Source organism: Mesoplodon densirostris, chromosome 6, assembly GCF_025265405.1.
Source record: "Mesoplodon densirostris isolate mMesDen1 chromosome 6, mMesDen1 primary haplotype, whole genome shotgun sequence".
NCBI classification, from domain to species: domain Eukaryota; kingdom Metazoa; phylum Chordata; class Mammalia; order Artiodactyla; family Ziphiidae; genus Mesoplodon; species Mesoplodon densirostris.
Window position 1 is genome coordinate 89977176 of NC_082666.1, and position 25608 is coordinate 90002783.

At 40.8% G+C, this 25608-nt stretch overlaps 1 protein-coding gene across 1 annotated transcript; it reads right to left on the reverse strand.

Moving 5' to 3' along the window:
* Positions 1-2781: 2781 nt before the first annotated feature.
* Positions 2782-24685, reverse strand: LOC132491659 (ras-related protein Rab-19-like). Its single transcript, XM_060100495.1, has 3 exons — positions 24621-24685; positions 12235-12329; positions 2782-2888 (listed from the first exon to the last, which is right to left on the reverse strand). Exons 1-3 carry the CDS (start codon positions 24680-24682, stop codon positions 2782-2784), a joined length of 264 nt encoding a protein of 87 aa, XP_059956478.1. The 5' UTR covers positions 24683-24685.
* Between the last annotated feature and the right edge of the window lie 923 nt (positions 24686-25608).

Here is a 25608-nt window from a genome sequence, read left to right on the forward strand (position 1 = left end):
TAAAAAGGTCGCTTATCATATGTAGGTGCTTATTTAGCAAATTATGGCCATGGGGCCCCTGGCACAGGCCACAGCTGGTCACTAAGGGCTATTTCAACCCTATGGCCGACACTGCCTTTTGTGCCTCCTTTTCTTGAATATAATCCGAAGTCTTAAAATGAAGACCAAATCCAACAGTTCCAACAATGTTTTGCTATAGATCTTAAATATCTGTAGGTATGAGTGAGCTGGGGTTATCCATTCTCACCGGATTCTCCGAACTCACTGGTCTATCCCAGGGAGGTCATCTGTTCCCTTGAGTAGATGCCTCTCCTCTATGCACTAACTACCTTGGAGATCCTTTCTTGACATCAAAAGATTTTTTTTTCTTAATCTGCTGCACACTCTGGTGCTTAATCAAAGGAGCAACCAGTGTTGAATCAGGAGGTCCCATTTCCCCTTCTACTCCTAACCCCTAAATAACCAACAACCAGTGTCATACACTTTCTATGCCTTAGGTTTCTCATAAAAAGTGAGAATAACATTACATTTCTTACCTCCTTTCTCAGATATGTTACAGAGGTGAATATAACATGTGGGAAATTTTGTGAAATAAAATACTATATAAATGTCAACACGCTTTCATTGTGTTCATAATAATTTTAAGCTATGATATTTCAGTTGAACAAAATGCATGTTTATCTATCATTGTCTAAGTCTTACTGCAATTTCAACCAGTCATTTCTTAAATCACTTCTCTAGTTAGAAAGAAAACACTCATTCTGGTGATGTACAGGGTATGAAATAGGCCCAACTGAAGAATCTAGAGGCTAACTTGAGATCAGACAGCAATCAGTTCTCTGTTCAGCAACCACTGCACTTAAAGCCTGTTAAAAATGATAGATAATAGACTTACTTGAAAAATTGTATTAGCCACCAGTTTTGTTTTGTTTTTCTCCGGGAGAGAGTGCTAAACCATGGTTTGAACTGCAGTGTCATGGTTATTAATGACTGTTGGTAGCACACTAACTGTGGTCAAAATCATTTCCTACTTTAAAAAGTATTTACCATGGGGCTTCCCTGGTGGCACAGTGGTTGAGAATCTGCCTGCTAATGCAGGGGACATGGGTTCAAGCCCTGGGCTGGGAGGATCCCACATGCCACGGAGCAACTAGGCTCGTGAGCCACAATTACTGAGCCTGCGCGTCTGGAGCCTGTGCTCCGCAACAAGAGAGGCCGTGATAGTGAGAGGCCCACGCACTGCAATGAAGAGTGGCCCCCACTTGCCACAACTAGAGAAAGCCCTCGCACAGAAACGAAGACCCAACACAGCAAAAATAAATAAATAAATAAATAAATAAATAAATAAATAAATAAATAAACTCCTATCCCCAACATCTTCTTTAAAAAAAAAAAAAGTATTTACCATGAACCCAAAGGATATGAAAGCTCCTCAGATGAAAGACACCATCTTACTGGAGCAAAACAAAGCACAGATAGTTACCACACATGTTTAAAATACCAACTGGTTATCTCAGTGGTACTTTGAGATGTGTAAATCACCCAAATCACTACCAGGAAGAATAAGGTCGAGAACACAGTTCTCTATGCTATAGAATTTGGACCTGGCACAAGCTCACACCCAGGTGGTATCTCACCTATGCCTCTAGCACACATGGCGGCCCTATTATACCTCCAATCACACTACACACCCAGCCCCATCACCCCCTTGTTTGTGAGAGCTGCTGCCCCTTCTTGGGCTGCCTGAATTTTCATTCGCTGCCCATGGGGTTCTGATTTTATCTATAAGAAAACACAGAAGTTATCTTTTTTCCCCAGAAGCTCACTTTAGTAGTGTCCTTGGCTCTGTGGGAACTTGCCCAGCTACTAAGGAAGAGACCAGTATTGCCAGATGCCACTGGGAACCCCACATCTCACATCCAGTTCTTCCTGATGCCCTGGATCAGTGGCTTCTAATCAAGTTCGTTTTGACAAAGAGGAGGAAGTGCATTTTCTAAGACAGCCCGTGACTCTCCTGTGTAACTTCTTTGTTTCTCTGTTTTCACTTCTTACCTCAACCGTATCTTCCCATTCTCAGACATTGAGAAAGCTTTTCTGACATGTAACATCATACAGCAGCAAAACACCATCTGCTCTTCTGAAGTAAGACTTAGCAATACTTCTGAATCTGGAAGAGAGAAAAGCAGGTAAGTGACGGTTCTAATCAGTCAGTCAGTTTGGGGCTGCCTCATTCTTCATCTCTTTGATGCTCACTTTCTTCTCATCTTCTAAAATAACCCCCAATTGAGAAGAATCTAATAGAAGCCTATTACTGTGAAATAGCCATCCCCGAGGCCTAGAATGACTTGGTGAACAGTAACAGCATAAGAATCTGGGCTGCTGATTTAGAAAAGCAGATCATTTTCTCCACCAAACAATCCCAAGAATGTCTACAAGCCTCAGAGCATAGCTTGAGAGCATAAGTTCTAAAAATTTCAGCCTCAGCAGCAAGCTACCAGATCCCACGTGGAGGTACAGAGAAGGATGGAAGAAGAGGCACATCAGAGAAAAATTATTTTGGTGGTGGTGGGTAGGGAATACTGTGGGTGGGTGGGAGAACTACCCATGTGCAACACCACAGGGCACACACACAGGGTACGGGGTGCTCACCAGAGGAAGAGCACACCTCCACCCACATGTCCTAACTCTAAACCAGGTGCAGCACTTTACAGGACCTTAAATTGGGCCATGTCAACCACACATATTTTTTAAATGGCTTGTCTGTGCAAACCTCAGCAGAATTCAAAGTATTATGGAAAGCACTTGCCTCTCCTGGCCAGCCGTATCCCAGTGCTGCAGGGCTGTTAGCTCTCCATCTACGACGAGAATTTTCATTTGAAAATCAACTTCTGAAAAAAAAATAAGAGGACATGGAGAACACGATGTAAATAATTCCATCGGTTTTTACTTTCAAGTCCTATTTGGATGAGACAAGGGCCACTAAGCCAAAGTTCAGCTAGGTAGAGAGAAATGAACCTGGCCTTCAAGAAGAGTAACCTTCACAAACTAATTATAAGTCAGACCACAGACATGTGCACAGATGCACATCCGCAGGTTGGCTGACTGGGGAAGGATTTGATCTATGGACAAAAGGAAAATCTATGTTCTATTTGCCCATGTAATTAGATGGACTCAGTTATATCTGTGTGTGTGCATGCACATAAATATGCCTATGTATATATGTATACATGCAGGTATACTCTGTATATGTACATATGGTACGCTCTCTAGCAACCGAACCAAATACTGTGGTATTTTTATGAATCAAACTGAAGTGAAATTTCAAATTTGTTATCTTTTTTTTTTTTTTTTTTTTTTTTTTTGCGGTATGCGGGCCTCTCACTGTTGTGGCCTCCCCCGTTGCGGAGCACAGGCTCCGGACGCGCAGGCTCCGGACGCGCAGGCTCAGCGGCCATGGCTCACGGGCCCAGCCGCTCCGCGGCATATGGGATCCTCCCAGACCGGGGCACGAACCCGTATCCCCTGCATCGGCAGGCGGACTCTCAACCACTTGCGCCACCAGGGAGGCCCCAAATTTGTTATCTTGAAGGGTATAACAGAGGACCACAAATTTACAAAGACACCCACTGTGTAAACCCCCCAAGCGGGCCCAGATGTAAAACTGGGTTCCAGAAGTAAACCCTCAGATGTAAACCCCCCCAAGTCATAAACATGGGGCCCAGATGTAAACCTGGGTGGAAGTCGTAACCTGCTCAGACGTCAGCCGAACCCCCCAATGCTGCGCGCAGGAGCAGAGAAGGTGAGCGCCCAATGCCCCACATGACTCACACCCGAGCCTGGACCTCAGGCAACTGCAACTAACCTGGAAGCCCCTGACAGGAGGCCGCCCCTCAGGTATCTCCAGAACCTGAGGAGAGGAACCCCCGACAGGATGCCTGGGCTTCAGGCAACTCCGTGACAGGATGGCTGACCAAGCCGTGTGGCTGACAGGATCTTGGTGTTCTGGCCGGGTGTCAGGGCTGTGCCTCTGAGGTGGGACAGCCGAGTTCAGGACACTGGTCCACCAGGGACCTCCTGGCTCCACATAATATCAAATGGCAAAAGCTCTCCCAGAGATATCCATCTCAAAGCTAAGACCCAGGTCCACTCAAAGACCAGCAAGCTACAGTGCTGGACACCCTATGCCAAACAACTAGCAAGACAGAAACACAACCCCACCGATTAGCAGAGAGGCTCCATAAAATCATAATAAGGTCACAGACACCCCAAAACACAACACCGGATGCAGTCCTGCCCACTGGAAAGACAAGATCCAGCCTCATCCACCAGAACACAGACACTAGTCTCCTCCACAAGAAGGCCTACACAACCCATTGAAACAACCTTAGCCACTGGGGGCAGACACCAAAAAAAATGGGAACTGCAAACCTGCAGTCTGCGAAAAGGGGATCCCAAACACAGTAAGTTAAGTGAAATGAGAAGACAGAGAAACACACAGCAGATGAAGGAGCAGGTAAACACCCACCAGACCAAACAAATGAAGAGGAAATAGGCTGTCTACCTGAAAAAGAATTCAGAGTACTGATAGTAAAGATGACCCAAAATCTTGGAAATAGCATGGAAAAAAGACAAGAAACATCGAACAAAGACCTAGAAGAACTAAAGAGCAAACAAACAATGATGAACAACACAATAAATAAATTAAAAACTCTCTAGAAGGAATCAATAGCAGAATAACTGAGGCAGAAGAATGGATAAGTGACCTGGAAGATAGTGGAAATAACTACCAGAGAGCAGAAAGAAGAAAAAAGAATGAAAAGAATCCAGGATAGTCTCAGAGACCTCTGGGACAACATTAAATGCACCATCGTTCGAATTATAGGGGTCCCAGAAGAAGAAGAGAAAAAGAAAGGGAATGAGAAAATATTTGAAGAGATTATAGTTGAAAACTTCCCTAATACAGGAAAGGAAATAGTCAATCAAGTCCAGGAAGCACAGAGAGTTCCATACAGGATAAATCCAAGGAGAAACACTCCAAGACACATATCAATCAAACTATCAAAAATTAAATACAAAAAAAACCCCTAAAAGCATCAAGGGAAAAGCAACAAGTAACATACAAGGGAATTCCCATAAGGTTAACAGCTGATCTTTCAGCAGAAACTCTGCAAGCCAGAAGGGACTGGCAGGACATATTTAAAGTGATGAAAGGGGAAAACCTACAACGAAGATTACTCTACCTGGCATGGATCTCATTCAGATTTGACGGAGAAATTAAAAACTTTACAGACAAGCAAAAAGAATTCAGCACCACCAAACCAGCTTTACAACAAATGCTAAAGGAACTTCTCTAGGCAGAAAACACAAGAGAAGGAAAAGACTTACAATAAGAAACTGAAAACAATTAAGAAAACGGTAATAGGAACTACATATCGATAACTACCTTAAATGTAAATGGATTAAATGCTCCAACCAAAAGACATAGACTGGCTGAATGGATACAAAAACAAGACCCATATATATGCTGTCTACAAGAGACCCACTTCAGGCCTACAGACACATACACACTGAAAGTGAGGGGATGGAAAAGATATTCCATGCAAATGGAAACCAAAAGAAAGCTGGAGTAGCAATTCTCATATCAGACAAAAGAGACTTTAAAATAAAGACTGTTACAAGAGACAGAGAAGGACACTACATAATGATCAAGGGATCAATACAAGAAGAAGATATAACAATTGTAAATATTTATGCACCCAACATAGGAGCACCTCAGTACATAAGGCAAATGCTAACAGCCATAAAAGGGGAAATCGACAGTAACACAATCATAGTAGGGGACTTTAACACCCCACTTTCACCAATGGACAGATCATCCAAAATGAAAATAAATAAGGAAACACAAGCTTTAAATGATACATTAAACAAGATGGACTTAATTGATATTTATAGGACATTCCATCCAAAAACAACAGAATACACTTTCTTCTCAAGCGCTCATAGAACACGCTCCAGGACAGATCATATCTTGGGTCACAAATCAAGCCCTGGTAAATTTAAGAAAATTGAAATTGTATCAAGTATCTCTTCCAACCACAACACTATGAGACTAGATATCAATTACAGGCAAAAATCTGTAAAAAATACAAACACATGGAGGCTAAACAATACATTACTAAATAACCAAGAGATCACTGAAGAAATCAAGAGGAAATCAAAAAATACCTAGAAACAAATGACAATGTAAAACAACGACCCAAAAACTATGGAATGCAGCAAAAGCAGTTCTAAAGGGAAGTTTACAGTGATAAAATCTTACCGCAAGAAACAAGAAACAACTCAAATAAACAACCTAACCTTACATCTAAAGCAATTAGAGAAAGAAGAACAAAAAATCCCCAAAGTTATCAGAAGGAAAGAAATCATAAATGGTGAACTGGGAGATTGGGATTGACATATATACACTAATATGTAAAAAATGGATAACTAATAAGAACCTGCTATATAAAAAAATAAATAAAATAAAATTCAAAAAAAATTAGAAATGAAAAAGGAGAAGTAACAAGTCACACTGCAGAAATACAAAGGATCATGAGAGATTACTAAGAGCAACTTTATGCCAATAAAATGGACAACTTGGAAGAAATGGAAAAATTCTTAGAAAAGCACAACCTTCTGAGACTGAACCAGGAGGAAATAGAGAATAAGAACAGACCAATCACAAGCACTGAAATGGAAACTGTGATTTAAAATCTTCCAACAAACAAAAGCCCAGGACCAGATGGCTTCACAGGTGAAGTCTATCAAACATTTAGAGAAGAGCTAACACCTATCCTTTTCAAACTCTCCCAAAATATAGCAGAGGGAGGAACACTCCAAACTCATTCTATGAGGCCACCGTTGCCCTGATACCAAAACCAGACAAAGATGTCACAAAGAAAGAAAATTACAGGCCAATATCACTGATAAACATAGATGCAAAAATCCTCAACAAAATACTAGCAAAGAGAATCCAACAGCACAATAAAAGGATCATACACCATGATCAAGTGGGGTTTATCCCAGGAACGCAAGGATTCTTCAATATATGCAAATCAATCAATGTGATACACCATATTAACAAATTGGAGAAAAACCATATGATCATCTCAATAGATGCAGAAAAAGCTTTCAACAAAATTCAACACCCATTTATGATAAAAACTCTCCAGAAAGTAGGCATTATGAGTAGGCATACCTCAACATAATAAAGGCCATATATGACAAACCCACAGCCAACATCGTTCTCAATGGTGAAAAACTGAAACCATTTCCACTAAGATCAGGAACAAGACAAGGTTGCCCACTCTCACCACTATTATTCAACATAGTTTTGGAGGTTTTAGCCACAGCAATCAGAGAAGAAAAACAAATAAAACGAATCCAAATTGGAAAAGAAGAGTAAAGCTGCCATTGTTTGCAGATGACATGATACAACACATAGAGAATCCTAAAGATGTTATACCAGAAAACTACTAGAGCTAATCAATGAATTTGGTAAAGTAGCAGGATACAAAATTAATGCACAGAAATCTCTTGCATTCCTATACACTAATGATGAAAAATCTGAAAGAGAAATTAAGGAACACTCCCATTTACCACTGCAACAAAAAGAATAAAATACCTAGGAATAAACCTACGTAAGGAGATAAAAGACCTGTATGCAGAAAACTGTAAGACACTGATGAAAGAAATTAAAGATGATACCAACAGATGGAGAGATATACCATACTCTTGGATTGGAAGAATCAACATTGTGAAAATGACTATACCACCCAAAGCAACCTACAGATGTAATGCAATCTCTATCAAACTACCAATGGCATATTTCACAGAACTAGAAAAAATTTTACAATCTGTATGGAAACACAAAAGACCCCGAATAGCCAAAGCAATCTTGAGAAAGAAAAACAGAGCCAGAGGAATCAGGCTCCTGGACTTCACACTATAATACAAAGCTACAGTAATCAAGACAGTATGGTACTGGCACAAAAACAGAAAGATAGATCAATGGAACAGGATAGAAAGCCCAGAGATAAACCCACACACATATGGTCGCCTTAATTTTATAAAGGAGGCAAGAATATACAATGGAGAAAAGGCAGCCTCTTCAATAAGTGGTGCTGGGAAAACTGGACAGCTATATGTAAAAGAATGAAACTAGAACACTCCCTAACACCATACACACAAAAAAAACCTCAAAATGGATTAAAGACCTAAATGTAAGGCCAGACACTATAAAACTCTTAGAAGAAAACAAGGCAGAATACTCAATGACATAAATCACAGCAAGATCCTTTTTGACCCACCTCCTAGAGAAATGGAAATAAAAACAAAAATAAACAAATGGGACCTAATGAAACTTAAAAGCTTTTGCACAGCAAAGGAAACCACAAACAAGACAAAAAGACAACTCACAGAATGGGAGAAAAGATTTGCAAATAAAGCAACTGACAAAGGATTCATCTCCAAAATTTACAAGCAGCTCATGCAGCTCAATATGAAAAAAACAGACAACCCAATCCAAAAATGGGCAGAAGACCTAGACATTTCTCCAAAGAAGATATACAGATTGCCAAAAAACACATGAAAGGATGCTCAACATCACTAATCATTAGAGAAATGCAGATCAAAACTACAATGAGGTATCATCTCACACCGGTCAGAATGGCTATCATCAAAAAATCTAGAAACAATAAATGCTGGAGAGGGTGTAGAGAAAAGGGAACCCTCTTGCACTGTTGGTGGGAATGTAAATTGATACAGCCACTATGGAGAACTGTATGGAGGTTCCTTAAAAAACTAAAAGTAGAACTACCATACGACCCAACAATTCCACTACTGGGCATATACCATGAGAAATCCATAGTTCAAAAAGAGTCATGTACCACAATGTTCATTGCAGCTCTATTTACAATAGCCAGGATATGGAAGTAACCTAAGTGTCATCAACAGATGAATGGATAAAGAAGATGTGGCACATATATACAATGGAATATTAATCAGCCATAAAAAGAAACGAAATTGAGTTATTTGTAGTGAGGTGGATTGACCCAGGGTCTGTCATACAGAGTGAAGTAAGTCAGAAAGAGGAAAAACAAATACCGTATGCTAACACATATATATGGAATCTAAAAAAAAAAAAATGTTCTGAAGAACCTAGGGGCAGGACAGGAATAAAGACTCAGACGTAGAGAATGGACTTGAGGACATGGGGAGTGGGAAGGGTAAGCTGGGATGAAGAGAGTGGCATGGACATATATACACTACCAAATGTAAAATAGATAGCTAGTGGGAAGCAGCCACATAGCACAGGGAGATCAGCTCAGTGCTTTGTGACCACCTAGAGGGGTGGGTTAGGGAGGATGGGATGGAGGCTCAAAAGGGAGGGGATATGGGGACATATGTACGCATATGGCTGATTCATTTTGGTGTACAACAGAAACTAACACAGTATTGTGTAGCAATTATACTCCAATAAAGATCTATTAAAAAATTAAAAGAATGGAAGAGGGGCCCATCAGCAGTAAAGTGATTTAAACACATTGCTGGAAAAAGGAAACTGGATGGTAATGTACTGACAAAGGGAAGAGAGCTGGGGAAAAGGAGGTCCAGAAGATGTGTGTTGAAGGTCCTACTGTACACAAAGAAGAGACAACTGGTCATGCAGAACCCCAGAGAGTGAGAAGGGGGGCTGAAAATAGAGATTAAAATTGTATACTAAGGCACACTGCCTCTCAAGCCCATAGCTGCTTTTACTCTAGGAAAGAAGAGCAGATAAGCCACAGCTGATTCCAAATGCAACAAGACAGGGTCTGTCTTCTTAAAAATAACTGAATGATTCCCAAAAGGAAAGCTAAGACTTCTCTCTAAACATCCATACCCCATGCACCTAGTAATCGGGGTCCCCTGTCTGACAGCCAGCTTCACACACAGAACTCCAAGGAAGACCATCTTTCAGAGGAGATGCCTTGAGGTAAACAGATCTACTTGCTACATTAGCTACCTAAAATGATCTGAAATTCCAAGATGACATCTGGGTAGCAAGTTTAAAAAGCAATCAGTCCAATAAGAATAGAAATTTCCTGGACTCCAAAATTAGTACTTTCAAGGAGAAAAAAAAACAAATTCCATGCACTGCAAAGAATAAGTAAGTTGCAAGGTATCAGTGATATCATGAAGATGGCAGAGTTTCTTTTTACAAGAAACCAAAAACTCAACCAGAGAATCCAAGAGAAATAAGCAACTTTACAAGAAAGTCATGAACCAAACACAAAACCAATTAAGAGGTAGCAAAACTTGGAACTGGCAGTACATAAAGGGGATTCATCTGACCACAAAGCTAGGAACCTTCTCTTTTGAGTGGCATAGGAATAATGACTTGAGAGAAAGAAATGAGTTTCTCAGAACCAGTGGCATAAGGTGTTGACAATTATACTAAATTGGTAAACTTCTGTATAGTTCTTTGCAGCCTTTAACATGCTCTCCCATAAATCATCTCCTACTCTCTTACAGGACAACCCTAAGAGGCAGGCAGGAAGTCTGGTATGTTTATACCAGAAAGCACCACCTGTGTAAAGACAGAAAGACAACCCATTGCTTATTAGCTGAGTGACTTTGAACAAGTTATTAAACCTGGAACTCATTGTTCCCATCCATAAAAGTGGGGAATTTGCACTTTCCTCAGAGAAAGTTTGAGAATTGAATTTTTTTAATTATGAAAAAGAGCTTCATAAACTACAAAGTCAATAAAATGTTAGTTATTAGGGTTAGACAGGACAGTTTATTATTAATCCCCATTTACAGATGAGAAGCTAATGATCAAAATGAGGAAGTCAATTGTCCCATGTATTACAGGCAGAAATTGGCAGGTCTTGATAAGGACTCAGGCCTCGTCACTACTGACTCTCACTGTTCAGGGCCTGTTTGGTCTTCATCATATGCTGTATCAGGGCAAGAAACTCTGTCTCCTTTTGCAAACATCCTCTTAGTCTAAAGATTTGGGATGACATGGAAATAAGTAAAGACAGTGGCTAGGAGAATCTGTGACTCTAGCATAAAGCAAAGGATTGGTCCATTCAAATTCTGTAATAAAAGCTTTGTATGTGTGGTCTAATGACCTGTGGAAATCAGATATAAGGTTGACATTGATAATAATTTTCCAAGAAGGATATGGGGAGAATTCTTAATAATTCCAGAGGTTTCAATAGCAATAACCCACAAAATGCAGTTAATTGTCAATCTCATTCAGTATAAATACTGGAAGGAGCATTAAAGGTTATCATATGAACAATCAGAAAAGCAAAGTGATGTGCCCAAATTGCACAATGCCACTTTCATGGATGATTATTTTTTAAGCACCCATTTTCATTTTAGCTAAGATAATTCCATTAGTTATGGAGACCATCCACATGCAGGAAGTGAATCCAGTACTGTGCTGGAGACGATGTGTACCAGCAAGTGAGAGGCTATTTGTTTTAAGCATCTCTTCCCAAACTCTGTATTCAGTGATGTTGACTTGGGAGCTTGAAATCGGTAACAGCAGGAGTATTTATACCATGGAAATCATCAAATGCTACAAATCCCTTCTTCCCTTCCTCCCCTCTCCAGAGCCTGTTGTTATTAAACATCTACCAGCACAGCAGAGTGAAACAGACCCTACTCATTAGAAACCAAATAGAGCAAAGGCCAAAACCAATCACACCTTTGCTTTCACTTCAGCAGGTTCTCTCCTACTTCTTGCTCATCAGGGATCCTCTAGTTCTGGAACTTTCCACAGAGAAGAGAAATGTTCATTTCATTTAATAAACATTCACTGAATACATGTTCCTTGTAGTAAGCTGGGTGTAGGGCTGCATGACAAGGAAAGACCATTTCCCTACTGTCATAAGCAGACCCGGGACTTGAGGGCCCTTGGTTGGTAAAGACCAAGGAAAGAAAACTGAGGTTTGATGGACAAGTGTTCAGGGGACCAGAAATATTTATTAGATCTATGCAAAAGATAAGCTGCCCTTAGAAACAGAAGAAGAAATTAGGGGCCTTAAAAATTTTTTTTTTTGTCAAGGAGTCCAATTTGATTCTGAAATCTGATCCATTTGCTGCTTCAATATGATTCCATATATTTTTAGTTGCTAATAATTCAGACACACTGAGATACTGAAGGTATCCCTCAAAGTCCAGCTGCCACATACCTACCTTTCTGAGTTTCTTTACTGTCACTGTAGATCTCCCACTTCTGTTTCACGCTGAAGTCTGAGGTCACTGAGGGCTTCCTCAGCTTTGCATTTTTCCTGAAAGAAAAAAAAAAAAGAAAGATTTTGTTCACTTAAATAGGTTCTTCAAAACCCTGTGGGTGAGAAACATTCTGTGTCAAAAAGGCTGATCCCAAGTCTCCTACAGAGATGCTGAGAAGGGATAAGGGAAGTAACCAAACTTTAGATGCCCAGCACGTCCATAACGGAAACCTACAAGAGTGAAAGAATTGAGGAATCTCACAACCTACTTATACACATCACCTGGGGTGACACCTCTATGACCACGACTCAATTGTGATAGAGGGCTGTAACACATCAATTAACTAGCTAATTAATTGCTGCTGTGTTTAATTAAAAGCTACTGGCACAGCCAAGGGCCCCAGTGCTTGCCTGAATCCTATCATGTCATCAGGACTCAGGAAGTCCTGGTGGGTTTACTGTTTTTCCAAGAGCTCACGCCTTATCTACATTCAAATCACATCACATGCAAATGTCTATGCAAGTGCTGCCCCTTAGGCTGGTATTTCTCACATGTGTCACCCCTGGTGCAGAGAAGGGCAGAAGGGCACCCCAGGAGGTCAGAGGCTGAAGCGCTCATGAGTCCAGATACCTTGGAATGTTCTTCTCTTAACACATTATGGAAATTTATATCCTATGTTCAGTATTCAAATAAAGCTTTAAGTTTATAACTACTGGAATTGAGTGTAACAAGGCCTAAATAAATGGAGAGTATACCAGGTTTGTTCATTATTTATTATTATTAAGATGCCAATTCTTCCCCAATTGATCCTTAGATGCAACTGAAGTCCAAGCAAACCCCCCAGCAGGGGACTTCCCTGGCGGTCCAGTGGGTAGGACTCCAAGCTCCCAATGCAGGGGGCCCAGGTTCGATCCCTGGCCAGGGAACTAGATTCCACATGCATGCCACAACTAAGACCTGGCACAGCCTAAATAAGTAAATAATAAATAAATAAATATTTTAAAAAAACAGCAGGTTTTGTTTTTTAGTTGTTGTTTTTGGGTTTTTTTTAAGAAACTGACAATGTGATTCTATGGAAATTAGAGGACTTAAAATAGCCAGGACAACTTTGAGAAATAAAAAAGTTGAAGAACTAATACCACCTGATTTTAAGACTTATCATAAAGCAATGGTCATCAAGACAATGTAACACTGGCATAAATATAGACAACTCAATCAATGTAACAGAGCAGAGAACTCAGAGATAAACCCAACACGAACACAGAAAACTGATTTTGGACAAAGTGCAAAAGCAATCCAGCAGAGATAGTCTTTTCAACAAATGGGCTGAAACAATTAGATATGCATGTGCAAAAAAATGAACTTTGATCCATACCTTGCAAAATGGATACTAAATGTGAAACCTAAAACAAAAAAACTTATAGAAGAAACATAGGAGAAAATCTTTGCAAACTTGGGGTAGGCAAAGATTTCTTAAACACCAAAAGCATGATCTGTGAAAGAAAAAATTGACAAACTGGACTTCATCAAAATAAAACATTTCTACTCTTCAAAGACAGTGTCAAATTAGTTCCGCTCATTTTATTCACAAGAAAATTTTGGTTTGGAGAACCATTTCTATGGCCACTCTACTCTCCTATCTCATTTCCTTCAAACTTCCCAACTTCTAAACACTCTTAGGTGCTCACTGTCCTCAAATATTTTGCATAGCACCCAACACATAATACATAAATTTTCAACAGAGGAGACAAATATGTTATCTTGGTTGACTTCACATCATCCCATCCCTTAACTATTTTTTTTTTCAATTTTTGAGACTGAAGAGTTGGGAAATAGCTTTATCCCTCCCTAGTCAAAGTATATTTTAATATCAGTCTCTGATCAAAACCAAAACTCTTTGCAGTTCCTATCTAGAAATCAAACACTGCACATCAGTCAAGGCTCTCCCAAAAGTCACTTGTTCCATGAGGCCTGCCTGCCTGCCCTGACTGATTCAACCACAAGAAATCCCTTCCCCTGCTACATTTTATCTGAAGCTCTGTCTACTGAGTTTTCTGTGGATGTTTATCTTCCCAGTTACCCTATCAGTCTCCATACCCCCTGCAGCACCCAGAGATCTGACTGGCAACAGATCCTGCATTAATGAATAAATGAGGTCGGAGCCCAGGGAAGAAGGACACAGTGGGAGGTGAAGTGAAGAAGGCAGCGTTTTGTACTGGATCTGAGGCAGGTGAAGGACTCTGCCGCAGGGAGGGTAAAGAACACAGTGGTGAGGAAGGAGCAGGGGACCCTTGCTGGGCACAGGGTCAGGAAGGAGACAAACGATGGGAAATCTGATTGACAAGCTGAAAAGGGTCAATCCCCTTCTGAACACAGTGAGAAAGGAGAGATTCTAGAAAGCACAACAGATTGCATCTGAAATCTACAGTCAAGAGCATACGCTCCACTTCAACCTGCTGGTTGCCAACTCCTTCCTTTATTTTTCCTTCTTCTCCTTTTACATTGTTTTGAATGGGGGAGGTGCCCAATATTTCCTATATAACCTACGCTAAGAACGCTGAAAATACTCAAAAATTATCAGCTGGAGAAACTGTCTGTCCTGCAGGGATCTGTAACTAATATTTCTGATATGCAGAGATCCCTTCATTTTCTTCCACCTCAGATTTGTGTTTTTATGGGTCGAGGTTACTGAAATCAGAACTCTGGCTGAATGGCTAAAACAATGTTGTGAATCCTAAATATATTTCAATAACAAACTAGGATGCATTTTTAATAAAAGGATATTTATGTTTAAGTTTATAAGCATTATTATATGTATGTAAGTCCCCACAAATCAAGTCACATGATTATGTAGATGAAAATGCACTTAAAATCCTGCGTAACATAGATTACCCACCACCAGCTTCTACAGAAGGTGAGGACTTGCTTGTCTTTCTACATCTCCCAATGACTTCTTAATGTACTATAGAACCATGAGTACCAGTAAAGAGCTCATTTCCTCTCCTAAAATTAGCATATTCTGGGATATAAGTGCATTCTATCTGTTCACTCAGCAGCAAATGTATTTCTTGAATTCATATTTAATATATATTGAACACCTACTACTAACTATTGAATGATTGGCATTTACCTATACTATTATTGATATTGTGGAAGAATAACTGTTGGGTGCATAAGCTATAGCCAAATTTTCTTCAACAGTTAAATCTTGACCTTACACTTGAGTATATATGGTACTGGCAAGAAAATCTGTTGGAGATTGTGTACAACCCGCTCTGGCCTCCTTAAAAGTCTTTCTCAAAGGTTACAAGAGTTCGCTCTGAAAAATCATGTAATTAAATGAGAATTTATTTTCTATGATGTCTTTGAACTATCTTAAAACTATCTGTACACATGTAGAGTTTGTTTAGTTACTATACAAAAAACATATCACAAAAAGAAGTCTTTAATCTACTTTTAATTTAAAAATCATTGATTTTTACCTACCTACCCTGCTACCTAACCTTCAAACACAAAGATAAACCAATCATCATTTTCCAGTCTCTCTGTTTTATGCAGATAGACCAAAAAATATCAAACTAAAGCAAAATTATAGAGATTTTCTTCAACACATTTCCCCTTTAAAACAAAATGTTGTTGACATCTTCAATTTCAACATTTCAACAGTTAAAACCCTTTGAGACATCATCTCATTCAATGATGCCTGGGGTGTATTTTCCACAAGGTAGAAGTTTCCTGAGATACTCTCCACTTCATTGCTTCCCCAGAAACCTGCAGGAAATTTTAATTACTTTTTCATTTGATTTTCTAAAGAACCGAAGGGTGATTTTCTGGAATGTGATTTTAAAAAGAAGGTAGCCGGGGCTTCCCTGGTGGCACAGTGGTTGAGAGTCCACCTGCCGATGCAGGGGACACAGGTTCATGCCCCGGTCCGGGAAGATCCCCACATGCTGCGGAGCGGCTGGGCCCGTGAGCCATGGCCAGTGGGCCTGCGCGTCCGGAGCCTGTGCTCCACAACGGGAGAGGCTGCAGCAGTGAGAAGCCTGCGTACCGCAAAAAAAAAAAAAAAAAAAAAAAAGAAGGTAGCCAAAAACCCTATTAAAATCTTTTTCACACTATACTAGGATCATTTGCCCTGAAAGCTAGTCCACTTTTGTGCTCCCAGAGCTACAGCCGCTAAAACAGCAAACAACCTTCAGATCTGCAAACACTATCTCCTGAAGGAATCTGACCTCAACCCCTCAGGAGATCCAAGAAAAGAAAAGTCAGTCTTTGGGACTTCCCTGGTTGCTCAGTGGTTAAGACTCCATGCTTCCAACGCAGAGGGCCCAGGTTTGATCCCTGGTCAGGGAACTAGATCCCATATGCATGCCGCAACTAAGAGTTTGCATGCCACAACCAAGACCCTGTGCAACCAAATACATAAATTAATTAATTAGTAACCAAAAAAAAAGTCAGTCTTCTCTTAATTGAGTCACCACTTAACTCACTGGTTCATCAGATAAGGAAAAAGCAATTTCAGTCAGCTGTGTATTTACAGTTATCTCAATTTACATTTTTCATCCCCAAACTTCACTGGTTTCCAGTTCTGGTTCCCTGAGGTATGAGCTACCCTCTCTCACCTGTGTGGATAACATCCTTTTTGGGCAGTACAACTGGCTTAAAAGCTACTAAACAAAACAGAAATAAATGCTGAATGGTTTCTTTAAATGCAAGTGGTACTAAAGAAGAAGCCATAATAAAGTTATTACAATAATCTGCTTGAGTGGACAAGGAGAACCCACAAAGCAGTAGTATCTGTTTACCTCCATGTACAGTTTTTGTAGCATTTTTCCAAGACAAAAAAAAAAAGAGCATTAAAGATAATCTCAATGACCAACGATTGGGCTGGGGGCCCAAGACACAGGTGCAAGCCCATATCTTGCTTATGGCTTCATATCAGCATAAGACTATGCCCACTTTTGGCTAGACGCCTACTTCTCACATGTATTCATAATATTATAAATCCATGTTTTGTTTACCTTTCTAAATGACATAATTTCTACAAAGATAATTTAGAACTACAGTGTCTGCTTTGGGGAACGTTCAAAATGAACAAAAGGGGGAAAGGGGTTAAAATATACATAAAAACAGAAAAGGAATAAAACTGCAAAAAATACCAATTTCAAAATGATGGCAGCACTCCAGTCATCTGAAACTGACATATCTGGCACCATGAAGAATCCAAAAGAAGATTGAAAGTCAGGAAAGGATGAACAGCACCTTGTGAGACACCCCTCCTTGGCACAGGACTACATTCAAGGGGGTTTAAAACTCAATTCTAGTATATCTGATCATTTTGCTTTCTGAGTCTTCAGCAAACGAAGGTACTCAGGAAGGAAGGAAGGAAGAACCAACAATAGTAAATTGTAACCTGGCAGCCAGACAGCAAAAACAGAAAATGCACACAGGAACTCAAAAAGCCAGGCTGAACTACCGTCCCCCAAATCCTGAGGATATCACTATACTACAGTCCAGGATGAAACTCGGCTTCATAATGATGACCCTGAGTTAGCAAGGAAAGCTGAAGGTATTTTGCAAACAGTTATTCAAAGCAAGGCATTGGGTGACTCCATATGCTTACCAAAAGACATGTGACAGACTGCCCATGGCGGCACTCTACGCGACAGCCACAAAGTAGAAAGTACCCAAATGGCCATTAACAGTAAAACAGATAAATGAATTGTGGTATCTTCACACAGTGAATACTCTACAGCAGTGGAAATGACAGATCTACAACAACAAGCTCACAAGCATAATGGTGAGTGCAAGAAGCCAAACCCGTGTATAGTAAGGAAAAGAACAGGCAAGAGATCATGCCTGGGGGTCAGGGAGGGGCTGTAGGGATTGGTTGGAAGGGAGCACGGGAGCTTCTAAGTAACATGCTGTTTCCTGATCTGGATGCTGAATATGCGAGCATTCCATCTGGAAAGATTCAGCAAGCTGTACACCAAGCTCTGTGCCCTTTTCTGTATGTGTATTTGTCTCTGAAGAACACATTCACAAAATATTACACAATATACTTGATGAAGTATAAATTTCTTATCTTCGTGGTAAATCCAATCATGAACACTTCACAATTCAGATTTCAAGTAACCAGAGGCAACTCCAGGCAAAATTTGAAGCACGTGATGTTTATCTTTCCTCCCTCAGTTCCACATTCTCTTTCTGGGGCTTTTCTATCTTTTGAAAAGAAAAACTCCCCCGACCAAGCGTGGTCACACACCACGCCCTCCCCGTTTCTCACTTCCTCAGCAGAGTTTAATACACACACAAATCTCCCAGGGATCCTGTTAAAATGCAGATGCCCCAGTAGGTCTGTGGTGGGACCTAGAGCCTGCATTTCTAGAAAAACTCCCAGGTGTGGCCAATGCTGCTTGACTGAGGCCTTGAGCTGCAGAGCCTGAAAAAAGACGTGATTTAAAACCAGTGCCTGCCAAGCTGAGGAATGCCTCATCCCGGAAATATGAGCATGGAAGTTTTAGGACCCATATCTGGTGGAACATTCTTGGCTTCCCAATGCCTCTCAAATTGCATCCCTATTAGCTCTACCAACTCAGGGACAAAAACTAGTAGTTGGGGACAGTAAAGTAAAAACCTGCTCCTACTCTAGGGAGTTTTGCTCTGTTTCTCATTAAAACTTCACCTTTGGACTTGTTAGCATAGTGCCTTTCCCATAGCACTTACAGGAGGGAGGGAGGGAGGGAGGGAGGGAGGGAAGGAGGGAGGGAGGGAGGGAGAAGAAGGGAAATAAAGAAAGGAAGTGAGCAAGCAAGCAGTTAGTTTGCCTGGGAAAGTGCAGCAATGTAAAGTGCTGGTGTGACTTGCCAGATGGCTGAGAGGCTGCTTAAATCCAAGATGTCTCTTCCATGAGGGGCTCAGTTTGCAGTTACGAATATTTTCATGAAGAGTGAGGTTGTAGGGTGAGAATGGAGGGGTAGACACCAGGGTGAGTAGGCCCTCTTCTCCCAGGGCATCTCAGAGCCATGAACACAGATAGGGCAAGCCTTTTCCTGGCAGATAGAAAAATGTTAATAACTTTAAAGCCTCCCCAGAAACTTGGTATGTGGTTTTGAAGTGTTTAGGAATTTGGAAGGGGTACAAGGGGAATATAACATATGTATAGGGATTTTTCCCAGATTCAAATAAATATTTGAAAATTTTCTGGTGTGTATTTTATAAGATGGAAGCAATAAAAAAAAAGAAAGAAAGAAATGCTCTCTGATCTCTCCAAAACATTCTCGTAACATAGGGAATCTCGAAAACAGAGTATCTGAAAAACATTTTATTTAGTAGCTGCAATGGTTAATTTTATGTGTCAACTTGGCTAGGCTGCAGTGCTTACGTATTTGGTTGTACGTGTCTGGACGGTGCTGTGAAGGTCTTTTGTACGTGAGATTAATAAAGCAGATTACCCTCCATAATGTGGGCAGGCCTCTTCCAGTGAGTTGAAGACCTTTAAATGAAAACTTATCATCCCCAAGAAAGAGGGAATTTTGCCAGCCCACTGCCTTCCCTGAGTCTCCAGCCTACCAGCCCAGCCTGCAGATTCAGACTTGCTAGCCTCCACAATTGTGTGAGCTAATTCCTTAAAATAAATCCACCCCCAGCCTCTATACACTCACTCACACACACACTCACACACACACACACACACACACACACACACACACACTCACATCTTACTGGTTCTGTTTCTCTGGAGAACCCCAACTAACATAATGGGTTATGTCATTGTACTTTCATTGGAGTTAATCACATAAACAAATACACCAGCTTCACAGTGAATAAATGTTAGCACTGCTTAAAAGAGTTGAGTAAGATTATTCAGCTTACTTGGTTGAATAAATTGAACTCAAGAAGAACTGAATTCTTATTCAGCTGCTGAATGAGAACTTTAATTTTGAATATCATTCAGCAGAATAGGTCACTTTTTAAGGGCCCAGATGCTCACATAATATAACATTTTAATTCTCACAGGGCTCATTAGGATTGTAACAGCCTGTCTAATAGATCAGAGGACTTCTGTGGACAGATTTTATTAGTCCAAAGACAGCTTATTCACTGTAATCTTTTAGGAGAGAGGCAATACATTATCTTTTTAGAACAATATAAAACCTCCAGATCTGTACACATGGAATCAATCTAACGCTCATTTCTGGCTCAGTGCCTTCCTTTAGCCTCCCATGAATTTGTACTCAAGACTAGGACTGCTCAGACAGGGTGCATGTTCCTAGAGCCTCAATTAGCTCATCCCCTCGGTCAATAGGTGAGAGATGCAGAAGTGGAAGCTGCATTTCCCAGCATGTCAGTGCTCTGTGCCCAAGTAACAGCCACCAAACGCAAGCCTATTACCGCCACTGAAGGCAGCCAGCTGCAAGTGAACCCAGTGCTAGGCACAGTGCCCACTCCCCGGGGACTTCCTGCTGGCACAGACATTCCACATGCTTTGTGTTTGTTCATTTTGTCCTTGCTCCCGTAACTTGGTAGCCACAACCCATATACCTCCATCCATGAAGTTACCTTCACCGTAAAAAAATAAATAAATAAACTGCAAAATCCTATATTTTCACTGTTTAAAACATCTACAGTTTATCCTGGACTGATATTCTGGACTGCTGCATGTCTCTGTCTATTAAGAACGTAACGTGGGTTTTTTTGGGGGGGGGCTAATATCTTATTAGGATTGTTACTGTTTTTGAGTATTCTGGCTGCAAAGCTGTACAGATATGGAGAGGTCAGCCCCATTCCTACTTTTTTTTTAATATGTCTTGTGTGTGTTTGCAGAATATTAGGTTTTTCTGGAATGCACATACTATATTAGAGCAGAAATGCATGCGCTACTATTCATTCATTAACATCCCCAAGCTACTCATATCTGCCAGACTGAAGTATAGGCTATGCTGACAGATCCCCAAGGAGGAAAAGAAAAAGTATTTGCATCACCAACACTGACACTAGTTTACGGCATGTCTGTCAGAAAGCATGACATACAAATGTCCTAAAACACGGATTTTCTAAGCAAATGTCAGTTGACTCCTCAGAAATTCTTCTGCCTCAGCCAGAACAGACTGTAACTCTGCTCTATAGGAGAAAGAATTACAGCGTGACTGTGTCACATCAAGGGATGAACTGTGCGGCCACCACACCTAAGGAGATGGGCAACAAGCCAGCACATGCTGCCTCAACACCCCTGACCCTCCACCTCGGGACCAGGCAGCCACAGGTGGCTCACAGCAGGGGAGACTTTCACCACTGCATTCAGGTTTCAAAATGAATAATTCACTTGCACTTTTTTGTTTTCTAGCCAGACATTAAAACAAACAAACAAAAACACTCTAGGTCAGAGATACCATTATGACAACATGGCCACTTGAGCATGCTCCATAACTGTGTAGTTGTAAATGATCACAAGTGGGTATCATGGCTGAACATTCCCCAGAATGTCCCCCCAAAATTTTTAAAAATTGAAATAAAAAAAGAAATTGAAGAGAGTGGTTGCCATCAGTGTGGGGTGGTGGCAGGGGGTGCGGATGGAGCTCTCAGAATCTCTTTATCTGGAGTGTTTCTGCCTGGTCACCTGAAAAGAACAGGTATGAGTACATTTAAGGGGAAACTCTTGATGGAGCCTGTATTTGGGGCTGACAAAAATTACAAGACACAGAGCTTTTGTAGCTATCCAAATTTCTTATCTCTATAAAAAACAAATTTCATATTTCCATAGTTTTTCTTTCCTTGTGGTTAAGAAACATATAACGTGAAATCTACCTTCTTGACAAACTTGTAAGTGTGCAGTACTGTCACCTACATGCACACTGTTGCAGAGCAGATCTCTAGAGCTTGTTCACGTTGAACGACTGAAACTCTCTAACCCACGGAACAGCGACTCTTCATTTCCCAATCCCCCAACACCTGCCAACCACCATTCTACTTTCTAAGGGTTGGCTATTTCTGATACCTCATGGAAGTGGAATTATACATTATTGGTCCTTCTGTGACTGGTTTATTTCACTTAGCATAATGTCCTCAAGGTTCACCCATGTTGTCACATACTGCAGAAGTTCCTTCTTTTTTTTAAAGCTGAGTGATATTCCACTGTATGTATACACCCCATTTTCTTTATTCATTCATCTGTCAATGGACACTTCAGCTGTTTCCAACTCTTAGCTATTGTGAATAGTGTTGCAATGATCATGGGAGTGCAGATATCTCTTCAAGATCCTGATTTCAATCCTTTTGGATATACATGCAGAAGTGGGATTCCTGGATCATATGGTAGTTCTATCTTCAATTTTTTGGAGGAAACTGCACACTGTTTTCCATAGTGGCTGCACCACTTTACATTCCCACCAACAGTGTACAGGTTCCCAATTTCTCCACATTCTAACTAGCACTTATTACCTTCTCTGTTTTTAATAACAGCCATCATAACAGGTATGAGGCAATATTTCACTGTGGTTTTGATCTACATTCCTCTGATGATTAGTGATGTTGAGCATCTTTGTATCTCCTCAAAAATTTTTTGCCTGAAGGACAAAATATTCCAGCAATGAAAGGAAACACCATTGTGGTACCAGAAAATATGACCTCTCATCACTAAATTCCCTTATTTTTGATCAGAAATCATTCCATTCCAATTGATTTTTTACCTGTCTTAAAACTGTGACAGACAGGTACTTCCAGCTTCAAATGAAGAGAAGGAAAGACATCAGGGGAAAAGGTGTTCTGGATATCACAGTGTTTTCAGAGTTCAGCCTTCCTCCCCCAAGGACACACCTATCAGGGCAGCATAACCTGGAGGTAGAAAATATTGTACAGCACTACCTGTTGAGCCTGAACAAGGTAACTCTGAAATGACAAGAATATCCAAGAGCAAAAAAGAGAGTAAAGATAGACTAGCTTTGGGTCAAAATATGATCCCACAAACTTGAAAGGGGAAGAAGTAACATGATTAAAGGTCTAAGGGCACATAGAACCACATGTTCACGGATCTTCAAAGCAGGATCACAACTGACACTTGAATTTACCAGGCCATATTCACAGGTAGGAAACAGGGGTTTCAAACTGGAAATGCTATCTTTCCCACCTCACGGAGTATGCAAAATTAGAAATTTCTACTTAAAAGCCGGATGTTTCACCATCCTTTATAAGCTGGCATCGCTGGCAACACTGGGCCTACATCCTGCCTGTCAGCATCTGTCCATCCCCCCAGCAGATAAAGCAGAGGCTGCTACTGGACCCCAACTCCATTCTATCGGGTCAGTGTTACCTGCCTGGCCGCGGAGGCCTCTGAGTTTGTGAGCCCCTCTCTGTGACATCAGTCACAGCCCACGGGACGGTGAGGATGGGAACCTGAAGATAATCTGACCAGGACCTAGAATCTCTCTTGTTGAAACTGTATCATCACCACACAAGATAAGTGGAGATAAAGTCTCTACTGAAGAGAGGAAAACACTGCCTGAATTTAGTAGGTGTGCTTGATTTCCGACCCCCAGTGAGACCTGGACCCAGACCATCCACCTCATGATTCTTCCCATTCATTACACTCACTGGTGCCTCTGGAGAGAGAGCAGCTGGCCAAGAAACTTGGATTTTTGACTGGATATGATTTTTAAGCACCCAGTTCCTAGCACAGTCCCAGGCACATGTGGATACAAAAAAAATCATTTTTAAATGAAGTAATTAAAATGAATGACATAGGAAAAAAGCAAGAAGAGTTTCTTCTGTGGGCAAATGGCAAACATGATCCTTAAGACTGGGACCAATTTAAGATGAACTTCTTCCACAATATTTTTGCCCTCAATTTAAATGATGGACAAGATCAATAAGCAATGAAAAATGGAGAAACTAATGTTTTCAATCTTTTAGAGATCTTGAGGAGTTCAAGTCCCTTTAGAACAGTATTTCTCACACTTGACTAACATGTAGACCTTATTAAAGAAAATATCTCCTATGGATTGCAGAGTTGACGTAAATATTGTCTATATCATGTTAAGAACTATGAACAAACATAAACAGATATAAACTGATTATAATTATAGTTCCAAAACATTAATGTGTCCAACACACGTTTGAAAATCAATGGAATGATAATTAACAACATTCATTTAATCCAACAAGGGATGCACTTCCACTGAAACTACATCCCCACAGCTAATGTCAGTAGGCACTGGCAGCTTGTGTGCTTCACTTTTGAGTTACATTTACAAGATCAAAATCCCATTCCCCATCACTTTTCCATTGAGAACACAGAGACTCCAACACTCTATATTGTCAATCAGTTCATTTTACACGGACACATCACTTACACTAAGCCCACTGCTGTGCCTTCCTCATCAGCCCATGACAAGTGGTGCTGTGGGTGCCGCATAACCAGTCTGAAACAAAGAGGCAGGTTTTGAAATGCTGTAGCCAAATCTGTCATGCAAGGGTCATCCAGGTGATTGCAAATGTGCTCCAAATAATTTGTTTTATATTATCATATAATGATAACATAAAATGAAAACAAAAATGTTAAGTCTTCTAAGACTCCCAAGCATACAAGACCCAAAGGGCCCCTGATTGGAGAAACATTCTTGACATGAAATGTCCATAGTCCGAGGATGTGACCAGAGGTACTTTTCCATTTATTATACTGCATCCCAGGTCCTTCAGGTGTTAGAAACTCCTAGGGTTTTTTTTTTTTTTTTTGCGGTATGCAGGCCTCTCACTGTTGTGGCCTCTCCTGTTGCGGAGCACAGGCTCCGGACGTGGAGGCCCATCAGCCATGGCTCACGGGCCCAGCCGCTCTGCGTCATGTGGGATCTTCCCAGACCGGGGCACAAAGCCGTGTCCCCTGCATTGGCAGGCGGACTCTCAACCACTGTGCCACCAGGGAGGCCCTACTCCTAGGTATTTTAAAAGGTGAAACAATAAGCTTCTTGAAGGTCAGGGTCACTCTAGTGCCTGGGACACTGGCAGGCACATGAACACTGAGGGAATTAAAGAAACATGTCTGAGCTACTGCATCTATATATCTTTATAAGACATACAAACGAAGGCCTTAAGGTTTAAAATTCACTTTCCTCTTTTTATAATTACTCTGACAAAAGCAATTATAATTTGGAAGACCCCAAACACTTACCAGTTGAAGCAATGAAACTGTTTTTCTTGTTTGTTTGTTTGTTTTTTAAATTTTTGGCCGGGCCGTGTGGCATGTCGGATCTTAGTTCCCCAACCAGGAATCGAACCCTGCCCCCTGCATTGGAAGCACGGAGTCTTAACCACTGGACCACCAGGGAAGTCCCATGAAACTTT